This window comes from Tiliqua scincoides, chromosome 1 (assembly GCF_035046505.1).
Source record: "Tiliqua scincoides isolate rTilSci1 chromosome 1, rTilSci1.hap2, whole genome shotgun sequence".
NCBI classification, from domain to species: Eukaryota; Metazoa; Chordata; class Lepidosauria; order Squamata; family Scincidae; genus Tiliqua; species Tiliqua scincoides.
The window spans coordinates 20,171,369-20,185,028 of record NC_089821.1 but is presented as its reverse complement, the minus strand read 5'-3'; the positions used below and the strand labels follow the sequence as shown (position 1 = coordinate 20,185,028).

Genomic DNA, 13,660 nt, shown 5'->3' with positions numbered 1-13,660 from the left:
CTTAGTCAAGCCCATCTTCCTTTGCAGTATACACTTCCGCTGGGCCTCTGTTACTGTTGTTTTAAACAACCTCCATGCACTCTGGAGGGATTGGACTGTTTTTACCTTCCCTTTCAACCTTCTTCTAACCAGCCTCCTCATTTGAGGGAAGTCCACCCGTCGCAAGTCAAGGGTTTTTGTGAGAGATTTGCCCAGTATTCTTCCCCTGACGTGCATATCGAAACGGATCACAGCATGATCACTGTTCCCCAATGGCTCAGTAACATTGACATCTCTAACCAGGTCCTGAGTACCACACAATATTAAATCCAGAGTCACCTGTCCTCTGGTGGGCTCCATGACTAGCTGCTCTAAGGCACAGTCATTTAGGATGTCAAGAAATCTGGTCTCCTTTTTGTGACCAGAACACAAATTGACCCAGTTGATGTGAGGATAATTGAAGTCCCCCATGATTACAACCCTGTCCCTCCTTGTCACCTCCCTGATCTGTTTCCTCATTTCAAGGTCCCCTTCCGGTTTCTGGTCTGGAAGATGATAGTACGCCCCAAGTATTACATCGCTCCTCAGGCCTGGTAATTTAACCCACAGAGTCGAACCCTCCTTCAATCTCTACTTTGCTGGATTCTATCCCTTCCTCAACGTAAACGGCCACCCCACCTCCAGCTCGCCCCTCCCTGTCCCTCCGGTAGAGTTTATAGCCTGGGATTGCGGTATCCCACTGATTTTCTGCATTCCACCAGGTTTCCGTTATACCCACTATGTCAATGTTTTCCCATCTTTGCTTGGAGACTTCGGGCATTTGCATAAAAGCATTTGTACACGGAATGCCCCAAGATGAGCTGCTTATTAGCTCCTTTATCCCCGCATCCTCTCATTGTGCCAAACCGTCTATCACATCCCATCATGCTACCATTCCCAATTTCTTCTCCCACTCTGTCTTTACCTTGTTGTTCTCTAACCTCCCCATCCTTGTCCCATAGGGATGAGGAGTCCCGAACTGGATGCCCCTCGGCTCCTGTTGGCCTTCCCCCAGGGGTCAGTTTAAAAGCTGCTCTGCCACCTTTTTAATGTTATGCGCCAGCAGTCTGGTTCCATTCTGGTTCAAGTGAAGTCTGTCCCTCTTGTACAGGCCTCGCTTGTCCCAAAACATTCCCCAGTGCCCAACGAATCTAAACCCCTCCTCCCTACACCACCGTCTCATCCACGCATTGAGACCCCTGATCTCCGCCTGCCTCACTGGCCCTGCGCATGGAACAGGTAGCACTTCCGAGAACGCTACCTTTGAAGTCCTGGCTTTCAGCTTTGTACCTAAGAGCCTAAATTTGGCCTCCAGGACCTCCCAGCTATACTTCCCCATGCCGTTGGTGTGGACATGCACCACAACCGCTACCTCCTCCCCAGCACTGTCTACCAGGCTGTCTAGATGAGAAGTGATGGCCACAACCTTTGCACCAGGCAGCAAGTAGCCATGTGGTCCTCACATCTGTCACAAATCCCCCTCTCTATGTTTCTGATAATTGAGTCCCCCACTACAAGAAGCCCCCGACCCACCTCCCACCAAGGAGTATCCTGAGTGCATTCAGATATGGGCCTGTCCCCTGGAGAAGGGGTCCCCCCTAGGAAATTGTTTCCCTCCTCTCTAGGATGACATGTTTTCTATGTCATTTCTATGACATGATTTCTATGTTTTAAAACACAGTGGGAGAGCAGGGTGGAAAACCAGAAGTGCCACCTGCTTCTTCTGTTTTCCTTGTTTTGCCCCCATATAACAGCAGAGTTAGGAGGAGGAAATAGTTGCACTGGGTGAACTACAGGCCCTGCCTCCAACACCATTGGAAGGGGCAGGGAGGACGAAGCAGCAGTTCCCTGGTCAAAAAGAGGCCTGCCTCTGCTGCCTTGACCTCATCTCCTCTGCTGTTAGGCTGAAGTGGAGGGGGAGGAGGCAGGTGAGCAAAGAGGGCTGCTGCAATTTCGTCATTGTTGCCTCTGCTGCTTCTAAACGGAAAAGAAGTAACTGATCGGGGTGCAGCAGCAACAGGGTGCAAAATTTCTGCAGTGTTTCAGGCACCATTTCCCTTTGGGATGAGCCTCTGTGTGAACTACCCATAAATAGAGCATGAGCAATTTGTTGCAATCCCAAACTCCCCATGTGGAAGTGCCCAGTTTCATATTACAATGCTATAGGAAGGCCAAACAGTTTCTGATTGCTTCAGGCATTTCCTCTCCTTGAATTTATACCAGGCTTCCTGGCTAAGAAGATCTTCAGGGCAGGTTCAGGTGTCACACTTTGGGTGCCATTGGTCTAGGTGTTAGTCATTGGCTAACCGATCTAAGCTGTAACAGACTTTTGTCCCTTCCTTAAACAATTCTGTCCTTTTCTTTCCATATACTTCATTCCCTGTCCCCACCCCATTCAGGCTTAATCCGCTCTCGAGTTCGAGGGGCTGAAACAGTGACATCTGAGATTCTCACCTTTCTGGACAGCCATTGTGAGGTGAACACTGAATGGCTACAGCCTATGCTCCAGCGAGTGAAAGAGGTGAGCTTGTGCTTTCTTCCCTCTTCCCCTGATTCCTGCTCACCAGTTAACCACCAGTCAGCAGGCAGTTCCTTGCACACTTTGCAAAACTCAGTGGACACTCTTAAGTAATGTGGATATAAAAAAAAAATCTTCATTTCTATCTACTGAATTCTCTTTCCCACCTGCTGCTGCTATTCTCCCTGTGACAAGCCCCATGTCTCCAGAATAAATCTCTAACTTGGGGGTATTTTACCTGAGTTGTGAAGTAATGTGCTGCATGAAACTCATTTGGGAAAAGGCACTAACCCTGGGGTAGATGGAGGGGTAGATGGCAATGATACAGCTAAGTTGGCAGTTCTATTTCTAGACATGCCAAAGGGGTCAAAGACAGGATGTGACAATGCTGTTGAAAAATCTGCAGCACAAAGCAGAGTGGAGAGGCTTGAACTCCCTATTACTTCTGGAACCAGCTTTCTCCTTCTGGGAAGAAAAGATCCCGGGTATTTAACAGGGCTCTGGAGACAGTTGGAACTGCTGTAGATGCAAATTACATAAATGTTCCCCGTAGTGCCAACAGGGGGAAGAAGGTGAAACCTTAGAACTGGAGACTTAAAAAGACTCTGCTCAATAAATTCTCCCTTTCAGTAGCCCATAAATGTCGGCTTTATATTTGCTCATAAAATCACGCTGCTGGCTAGCAATGGCAGAGAAGTGACTGCTCCAGTGCAAAGAGGGATGTGCATGGGTAGCAAAAGTCAGGGCCCCTCATTTTCCAGAGGTTTGCTATAAAATAAATGAATGGAGATGTGTTTCTAGATCTCCAAATTTCAAATACTCCCACATTTCTGCTGTTATTGTACTTTGAGTGTGTGTGTGTGTGTGTGTGTGTGTGTGTGTGTGTGTGTGTGTGTGTGTGTGTGTGTGTGTGTAGCTATTTAGAACAAATCTTTGATTAGACAGGTTTGACAAGTAAGCGGAGGCTGTGCAGACATAATGGAATAATCTTATGGAATTTGGACCTATTTTTAAGATGAGGCAACAGGTAAACGTATCAGTCACTGGGGGTTCTGAGGAGGCTGAGATTCTCTGTATGTTTACATCACAGAGATGTGCTAGTTTAACAGCCACTCTCTCTGCCCAAGGTACTGTAGTTCTGGGAGGGGGTGCAGCAAGAGTTGTTGTTAGCAACAGTATTTATATACAGCTTTTCAACAAGAAAAGCTCACAAGTTCTTTAAGAAAATTCTTACAGCATCCTTGCTAAGGTAGAATTCCCAAGATTCTTTGGGGGAAGACATGACAGTGTAACACAGATTTAAGCTTTGGGTCTAGATATACTCATATACTGTACTATGAGATGTCTCCTTATCTCCTTAACTTGTGTCCAGATCTCAGTGATATGAGACAAGGAAATAAATACAGTAATGCCCCCACCCAAGAGTAGTGGGTTACACAAGGTCCCTGATTGTGGAGGGCTACAGAATTTCCTAGGCTGCAGTTCCTGAAATTGCTCTTTTTGCCGTTACTGAAATTCAGAGTGAATGATACCGTTTAGATCTCTTGGGGCTTGTTGGTGCCAATTCTGATTGTTCTCTCTGGCCCATAGACCTTTATTGCCTCAACATGAAATATCTGGCTTGGCTGTGGGCACTGAACCAGCATAGTCAGCTGTTTGCTCACCCTTTTGTCTTGTTTTAATCCCGTCAAGTACCTACCAAGAACAGCAGCAACTAGGCTGTCCAGCACTTTTCCCTAAGGGGTTATCTAACGGTCTGTGTCAACACTAGCACTCTGTCTTCTCTCCAGGGACAAGATGGTGCAAACTCCCTTGCTGTTCTCTTCATAGGTTTCTGTTGCTTTTTTTGTTTTGCATTCAGTATATGCAGAAAGCACAGGAATTCCTTGTAAATCATGTCAGACAGCGGGCCAGAGTGCTTCCTCATGAACAGATCCTCTGGCAGAGGATGGCCTCAGCCTGTTGCTTGGTCTGGAATTGTTTCCTGAAAGCAGCAATCTGAATTTCGCTCATAAGAGAGTTACTTCTCTTTTCCCCCTTTAGAAGTGACATTAATTAACTAGACTAGAAGCCAGGGATTGCTCTGGGTTGGGCGTCAGGGATAAACAAAGAGTCCTCCACTGGACCCTCACCTAACTGTGGGTCTTGGCAGTCTTCCAAGACAGCAGCAGCAGTGGGGCTTCTCTTAGTGCCAGAATGCCAGGAGCCACCATCCCCCTTCCCCTCAGTGTCACTCCAGAGCATTGCTGCATTAGGAACATTTTGGAGGAATTAAAATAGCACCTCCAGGCACACTGGTGTTCCACTCAAGACCAGGATGCCCTGTTGGGCTTATTGGGTGGTGGCAAACAGCAGTGGCCTTGCTCCTTTAGGTGCTGGCACAACTAGAGCTTCCATTTTGAGTTAGATCATGGCACTGTGAGAGACGGTGGCTCCAGTGGCATCAGCCTGAAAGTTGCTCTGCTGTTGCTACTGCTGCCCACTGGTTCTTCTGTCTGGTAAACCTACTAGGGTGCACTCATATGGAAGGGGGGCACCTACCAGGCTTCCTGTAAGTGGGCAGTAGCAGCAACCCTCTTTTCTGTGCTGGCATGGCTGGAACCACCATTTTAGGACCCCAAAAGTACCTGCAGATAGCATCACCTTGTGCAAAACTACACCAGGGACATAAAGGCAGCTTAAAATGTGCTAGAAATGATTATTTTTTAAGAGAGGCGTCAATGGCAGTAGCAGTGTTGCTAGGATGCCGTATCATCGCCATTTGCCTGCAGTGTGTTGATGCCAGACCTCCTAGAAGCTGCTTGTGAGTTATATTGGGCAGAAATGGCTTAATTGGCTATTCGGTTTTCACTGGAATTAAAGTCCAATCCAACTTAAGTCCCCATGTGGCAATGTGGTGGTGCTGGCACAGGCTACATTGCGTCCTGTGGGGGATTTTGGCTTCTGGAGGTCTTCTCGGAGTACAAGGACATACGTCACCTTGCTCAGGATAAGCCCCAGGAGACGCAACAGATCAACTCTGACCTGTGCCAGTGATGTCACTGATACAAGTCTGCATTGATCCATGCAGGTGGATCAGGCCTGGGATGGGGGTCTGAATACGACACACACTGGCGCTGGTGATCCCACCCCCCTTCTGGGCCTGATCTGTCCACCCCCTGTTGCTGCCCCTTCCGCCCTTGCCATGCCCCATTCCACCCACCCTCGTCTTCCCACTGTCCCGGCCTCCCCTCAACCCTAAACTGGACTTACCTGATTCGGCAGGCCTCCTGACAGCTGCCAGCAGGAAGGCTCCAACCTTCCCATTGGCCTGCCTGAGTCCTGAGCTCTCATAAAGCACTTTACAGTGTTTTTGCAACCATGGATACTGGCAGAATGCTCATTCCGACAGCCAGCGCAGGCCCTCATCAGGATTGGGACATTATAGTCCTAATTAGGGGCCCCACTCGGGATGTGATGTAGGCTTCACCAGCTGTTCCTGGGACATGTCCCTGGAATCATCTGGTACAAATGCACCCTTAAAAGCAATAAGCACAGTTGGCGACATGAAGAGATTCTCTTGGAAGATGATTAACTCCAGCACTTATCATTGTCTGCCAAAGTAAGCGAACTTCACTAAGCTTTGTGAAAAGTCAAAAGAAGAATGCCAGAGAAAGAAACGGTTTTAAAATGGTCGCACAGCTCGTGCCAATGTGGGAAGATTTCTTCATGGAGCCCAGTGAAACAGTGAAATAGGAAGGGAAATGAGTTCCCTTGGAAGCAGCAGTTTCCAGCATTATCAGTCTAGTCCTGGGGTCGGCAACCTGTGTTTTCAGAGCTCTTTCAGTTCTCTGATGTGGCTCCCCAGTGGGGGCTGGAAGCAGGGCGCCTTCCCCTTGGCCGCCGCCCAGCCAGCCCAGCCCCGAAGGCACCTCATTCCGGCGTGATGTGCTGCGGGCAATGGCTGCTGGTGAGTGCGGGGCTGGGGCGCCACTCCTTCCCTGCAAAGCTGCAGCTCCTTCCCAGCAAGCTCCTTCCCTCCTTCCCTGCAGCTCCTTCCCTGCAAAGCGCCCCCCCCACACACAGCAGCTCCTTCCTTGGCAGACAGGCAGGGGCAGCGGTGCTCTCCTGGACCTGCTCTCCGTGCCCCACTGCGAGCAGGCACCCACAGGCGCCCCACTGCGAGCAGGTGCGGGGGGCAGCCGGGCACCTCTTCCCTGCGCTCTTCCTTCCTTCGCCCTGCAGCGGGCAGGGGGCTGAACGGAAGAGGCGAGGCTGGTCGGAGAAGCCCGGGAGACGCAGCGCTGCTGAGGTGATAGGCAGGAAGGAGCGAGGTGAGCTGCACTCCTGTCCACACTTCCCTGGGATGAAGCCCCGTTGACTCTACTGGGGCTGACTTCTGAGTAGACAGGGAGAGGAGCCACTCTCAAGCTGCACTCCTATCCACACTTCCCTGGGAGGAAGCCCCGTTGACTCTACTGGGTCTGACTTCTGAGGAGACAGGCAGAGGATGTCCCCTGGTTCTGGTGTTATGTGAGAGTGTAAAGAGCATCTCCCTATCCACTCTGTCCATCCCCTGCATAATTTTGTATGTCTCAGTCATGTCCCCCCTCAGGCGCCTCTTTTCTAGGCTGAAGAGGCCCAAACGCAGTAGCCTTTCCTCATAAGGAAGGTGCCCCAGCACCTACAAGGGAGCTACAAGAAGGGGCTACATTATAAAAATGGGACCTGTAAGAGAGGAGCGCATTATAAAAGTTGCATATACAAGAGGGGAGTGCATTATAAATTGGGACATACAAGGGGGAGTAATAACTATAAATCTCTTTATTGTATTGAAAAATACTAGTCTTTAGATTTTGTATTTCATTGTACCTCTTTTACATTACTGTAGAAAAGACACAAAGATGGCTATTTACTGTTGGTCAGGATTTTCTGCTAGGGAGGGCACCAGCCCAAGTCTTGCCTATAGCACCAAATTGGCTAGGGCAGGTCCTGGGAAAATAAATTAGTATTTAATTTAAATGTATTTTATTTTAGCTCTTTCGTTTTTTATATGTAATTCTAAATTTAAGATTATGGTGATCTTGTAACATTAAAATATGTTACATATTGTTTTCTCTGTAGCAGTTCATTCATTTCAAAAATGCAACACACTATAGTTTTTTTATACATAGCATAAAGGTAAAAAAAACTGTATATGCAGTGTTATCTTCATTTTAGATGTCAAAAGGGTTTTGTGGCTCCTGAGGTTTTCTTTTCTCCGGAAAACGGGTCCAAATGGCTCTTTGAATGTTTAAGGTTGCTGACCCCTAGTCTAGTCCAAAGGTGACCAGCCTTTCGACATTAGGGCTCCTGAACCTTCATCTGACAAGCTGTAGCTGCTGAAATTCTCTCTTCCACACAATTGTTAAAGATCCAGGAGCCATAAAATTGAAAGTTTGGGCACCCCGTCCTAGTCTATCAATGGTTTTGCACACAAAATCAAAGTGCAACAGTACACCTGCACAATCTGATAGTGATTTGATTCTGATTTATAAAAGCCTTTGAAATGGTGACCTGCATATATGATCAGAAAGTGGAGAGCAGGCATTTACCAATAGCCCATCTCCTTTTCCTTATGAAGTTCTGTTCTTCATGTTTACATGTTCCATTCTTCATATGACTGTTGCCCCCCTCCACCCCTGCCCCCCCTAAAAAAAAGCAAAAAGAAAGGAAAAAAAACCTGGCTACTCTCTTATATACAGAAGCCACAGACTTTTTCTTCATACCAGCAAGGAACCTGGAGATGATAAAGGAATGCAACACAGTATGCAAATTTTTTTTTCTCATTCTGCCAAGTGCATAAATCTCATGGTCTCTGATTTCCTGAAGCTCTCCCCCTCCCTACAAAATTCTAATTTCCTTCTTTCTTTTCCATTCTTTCAGGATTATACTCGGGTGGTGAGTCCTATCATCGATGTGATAAGCCTAGACAATTTTGCCTACTTAGCAGCATCAGCAGATTTGAGGGGAGGTGGGTAAGGCACACAAGGAAATTCTGGTCTTTTTCTCTTAGGTGACCCCTGACATAACAGATTCCATTTGATGTCCAATATGCCATAAGACCTATGATTTCACCAGCTATTAACTGTTTTCTGTCACAATTTCCTCCACAAATATGCCATCTTATACATATATGTCCATGGCATGCATTTGATAATGCATGAGGGACAAGAGGGGTGCAAAGCACTGAGTTTTGCAAGGAGCTGCATACAAGCAGCCCCTCCCCGCCTCCGTTTTGCTCCCCCCCACCCAAAATGACTTCGAAGGAGAGAGGGAGGGGCCACTTGCATGCTGCGGTGAGGCTCCCTGCAAAACTTAGTGCTTTACACCCCCTCTAGCTACGCCACTGATATAGGGTTTTGTTGCAGGTTACCTGAGCAGTGTGGTGGCACCTTCTGTATGATTTCATTCATGCTGCTCCAATTGTATTTAAAATACTCACATAGGGTGAACTTACATTGGACAAATATTGGACAAATTTCTGGAGGAAAAGTCTATCACCGATTACAAGCCATCACCGATTACAAGGGAGGGCACCAGGATGAGGTCTCTTGTTATCTGGTGTGCTCCCTGGGGCATTTGGTGGGCTGCTGTGAGATACAGGAAGCTGGACTAGATGGGCCTATGGCCTGATCCAGTGGGGCTGTTCTTATGTTCATGATGTGTAATGTGCAACCTCCTGATTTTAGAAGTGGGCTACCTCAGAATGCCAGATGCAAGGGAGGTCACCAGGATGCAGTCTCTTGTTGTCTTATGTACTCCCTGAGGCATTTGGTGGACCATGTGAGACGCAGGAAGCTGAACTAGATGGACCTATGGCCTGATCCAGCGGGGTTCTTTTTATGTTCTTTTGAACTTACCAAATAGTTCATCCTCTTGCCAGAGGCATCGGCTTTGGGGTGGAGGGAGGACAGTGCGGTCATGGTGATTCGCACACCCCTCCGATGTGGGCTTTGCATTTAAGTGCAATCAGAATGGCGAGGGATGTGATTGCATAGAAGCAACACCCTTGCCACTCAAGTAATGTTAGAGCTTGTCCTTTGCCTTTTTTTAAGCTGCAGCAGATTAACAGCAACTCTTCCACAAGAGTTTATTCACTGAACAGTTTTGGCAAATACTTAGTTTTAATACTCTAGTTTAAATACTCTAGGCAAACGAAATAGGCCATTAAATTTCCCCCTCTCTTCGTTCATTCACCATTGCTTTGTAGTGGTGCCCAAATTCAGGGCATCTTGCCACCCCCCCTTTTCCCTTCGTGGTTCTCAAACCTTTTAGCATTGGGAACCACTTTTTAGAATGACAGTCTGTTGTGACCCACTGGAAGTGATGTCATGAATCTGGAAGTGATGTCATGGCCAGAAGTGACACAATCAATTTAGGGTTCAAATCTAAGCCTCAATCAGCCAAAGGTTCCATTACATAGCTCGCTCGTGCTATTATTTTGTGTCACTTGGAATTCAAAGTGAATTCAAAGGAATTCGTTCCAGCCCAGAAGTCAAAGCAGAATGCAGACTTGGATCCTTCTCCAACCACACAGCCGTTTCCCCTTTCCCATCTTCCCACCTGTTCAGGGCAAAGCACTGTGCCTCTCTGCCACTGGGAGCCCACTGTCCAGCAGCTCTGTACCTTGTATTTTCAGCTCTGTATTTTCAATGGCAGCTGAGCTAGTTGCTCTGCAATCCACCTGAATTTGACTCGCAACCCACTATGTGGGTCCTAACTTGAAGTTCGAGAAACATTGCCTCAAGGCTTTGACAATGTATATGTACCACCAACCCTTCTCCAAACTTTATTTGTTGGTTTATTTGATTTATATCCCACTGGCTCAGAATGGCTTACAAACTGTTCTAAACGTTAATAAATGCTCTGTTATTATTCTCATTTCCTTTCTGCTAGCGCAGTCCTATAGATCCCACTTGCATACACTTCCTGCTATCCACCTTCTTTCCCACAGGAGCTACCCAATTTGCAGAAATTGTAAATCAGGCAGCGTTTTATGTGATGCGCATGGGGAAAAGCCAATTACAGTGAGCAGTTAGACTTTGTTCCCGGAAATACATGTCATCCCACTGAGAGTGCTGATTAATGTCTCATAAGTTTGGCAGCCAATGAGGCATAGGACAGCCTGACTGGTAGACTGGAGCACTAATTATTGCATTTCACTCTGGGAACACACATTGGGAGATTTGAAATGTATTCGAGCACAAACAAATACCACTAAGGAACAGGATGCATCTTTAGGGATACCTCTAAGCTCAGCAACATGCCTGCATGTTGCTAGTATATGGGAAGCGTTTGCTGCTCTAGTTATCATGTCTGTGGAAGCACATATGATAATTCAAATCTAATTAATGCTATGCTGTTTATGTTAATGTATTCAAAATTATGTAACCCAACAGTTGTTTCTGACATATCCTAAATGGAGACTTGGAGCATGTTTCACTCATTCACATCACCCAATTCCCTTGTTACTGGATTTCCTGTGTATTTTAGAAATGGCAAATATATTTTCTTGTTCTCTCCTGTCGCATGTATTAGGGTTTGACTGGAGTCTTCATTTTAAGTGGGAGCAGATCCCCATTGAGCAAAAACTGTCTCGAACAGACCCCACCCAGTCCATAAGGTAAATGCTTTTGTGCAATGTTCCCTTGGCATGCTGTTTTTAGACTTCATCTTTCGTCAGGTATAAAAAGCTGCTCCGTTCGCTGATGTTACCATGGGAAGTGTTCAGAGGTCATATGTGGTTCTTTTAAGAGCTAGACTTAATCAATATCTATTGTTCCCTGAAGAGTTTTAATATTCCTGACAAATACTTGCAACTCAATCTGCTGACTTGAGTGGCCTGCGCTACTATAATAGGCAATGCACATAGTATATTGGTTTTTTAGACAGTAATGAATATGTGCAGCCATCACCTTTGTGAGAAAGGGGAAATGTCATTGTCCTCACTTTAGAAGTTGTTGCCGTTGTATAGTGGGAATAACTTATTTTCCCGAGATGCTATGTGAACTGTAACAGCAACACGGGCTATGGTTTCGAACACAACCTCATCAGCACAAGCCCACCTCCTCTCTTCAAGGTTTAGACAAAGTCATGAGCATGTGCCTTCCTCACTGATCTACATGCTTCCTGCCTAATTTATTTTTATAAATATTGTTAAAAACTAGCCTGGAAAATGTAGATAACGAATCCCAAACCTAGTCAATTTTAAAGAAAAAGGTCAACTTTTCTTGGAATTGTAGCATAACCTTGTCACTAATGGTCTAATCTTTCTAAAACTGGTTCTACAGTTGTGAGAATTGGGGGTTTCTAAAAAAATGTTTATATAGGGCATGTCCAGATTTCTAGGATGGGGAGGAAAGCTGCTTGAACCATTCACTAATGAGGCTATACTATATCTCTAAAACTAGATGTGATAGGGCAAAACGGATGCCGTTTTTGGAATCGGGCACCCCAAATATACCCAGGAATTGGTGTAACGTTTAAGGAAGCAAAATTTGTGTTGGTCTGTGTTATCGAATCCTCCCTTCCTTTAAAAAAAAAAAAAAAAAAGGCCTGGGCATTCAAAAGTGCCCACTTGCAGGTGTTAGCAAAAGGTTCAGGCTGATGATTACAGGCCAAAAAAATTATAAATGAAAATGATTACAGGCAAAAATGTCTTAATGCAAAATAGAATCCTTGACATGTTTATTTTACTGAACCCTATCTGTACCTGCTCTGCCATCAGTTTCAAAATAATATTATACCTGTCCAACTAAGGAAGGAAGGTGGACCTGGCCACATACAGATTCCCTCTGAGAAACTAGATCAGAATTCACATGAGCATCTTTGGGCTTGAGCTTAACTAACCTCCATTCACTGAGGTCACAGTCTGGTCTGATTGGGTGTTTTATGACCATCTGGGCACTTCACTCCACCCTCCGATCTGGGCAGGTAGAGTATTCATTGTGCTGTCTCATGACAATTTCAGCAGGTGAGCTGGCTAGGATCTTTTGTTCTTCAGATGCCAGCCAAAGGAGAGGAGCATGGCACAAAACTAACTGTGTGATTCACTGTGTGGCCCTTTTATAATGGAAAGATTTCAGAGTGTCTCAGGGGAACTCAGTCATCACAGGATGGGAGGGAAACAGTTTGCATTTGGACCAGGGTAAAAAGTTTGCTCCTATTTTGCCTGCACAAAATTACAGAAGGTTTCCAAAACTGAAGTGCAATCTCTAAAGCAATATAGACAGAATGTGCTGCTGTAGAAATGTCAAGTGTTTCTTTTGCATTTAAGGCTATTCTATTAATATTTTATAAATGTATATATCCTCCTCCCCATTTTTTTTTATAGAACACCTGTCATAGCAGGCGGCATCTTTGTCATTGATAAATCTTGGTTTAAGCATCTTGGAAAATATGACACTCAGATGGACATCTGGGGAGGAGAGAACTTTGGTGAGTTGGTGCCTTTCCATGCTTCTTCTCATCAGTCCTCCATAAGTCACTCTTACAACTCCTGGTCAAACAACATACATTTTCTCCTGGCTCAGAAGCTAGCAATTTGGGGCTTTGGCCTTCATTCAAGAGTTACTCACAAATTGATGGGATCTGTTTTCTACCACCAGGCATGCTACTGTGCAGATCAATGTAGATGTCAATATCACTCTACAAATTGTTAGACAACACCTTGGCAGGATCTTTAGTATTGGCTTGCATGCTTATAAACATGCCTTGTGGGCATGTATATCTAGATGGGGATCCAGAAGCAAGAAACATCTTGAAAACTATAAGGGTCCAATCTTATCCAACTTTCCAGGGCTGATGCAGCCACAGTGCAGCCCTGAGGTTAGGGAACAAATATAGCTGGCCCCGATGACTGCCCCCCCACCGCAGGATGCAGCGCACACTCCTTTGGCATGACTGCATCAGCCTTGGAAAGTTGGATGGGATTGGGCCCTAGGTTAACTATTATTCAAACAGTTTAAGGATGCCACAATGTGTGTATTTATTTTAGAGGCTTATAAGCAGGCGTAGCAGAGTTGGAGGGTGCCCAGGAACTGAGAAAAGGGATTTTTTCTCCATTATTTTTTCCTTCTGTTTCTATCCTAATTTTCAACCAGC

General features: G+C 46.0%; 1 protein-coding gene across 1 annotated transcript in view; it reads left to right on the top strand.

The window, feature by feature from the left end:
- Positions 1–13,660, top strand: part of GALNT16 (polypeptide N-acetylgalactosaminyltransferase 16) — a 178,870-nt gene that overhangs the window by 128,489 nt on the left and 36,721 nt on the right. Inside the window, exons 6-9 of the mRNA XM_066632335.1 lie at positions 2,418–2,539; positions 8,441–8,528; positions 11,096–11,180; positions 12,891–12,994. Of these exons, the coding sequence (XP_066488432.1) occupies positions 2,418–2,539; positions 8,441–8,528; positions 11,096–11,180; positions 12,891–12,994 (399 nt within the window). The remainder of the gene's footprint in view (positions 1–2,417; positions 2,540–8,440; positions 8,529–11,095; positions 11,181–12,890; positions 12,995–13,660) is intronic.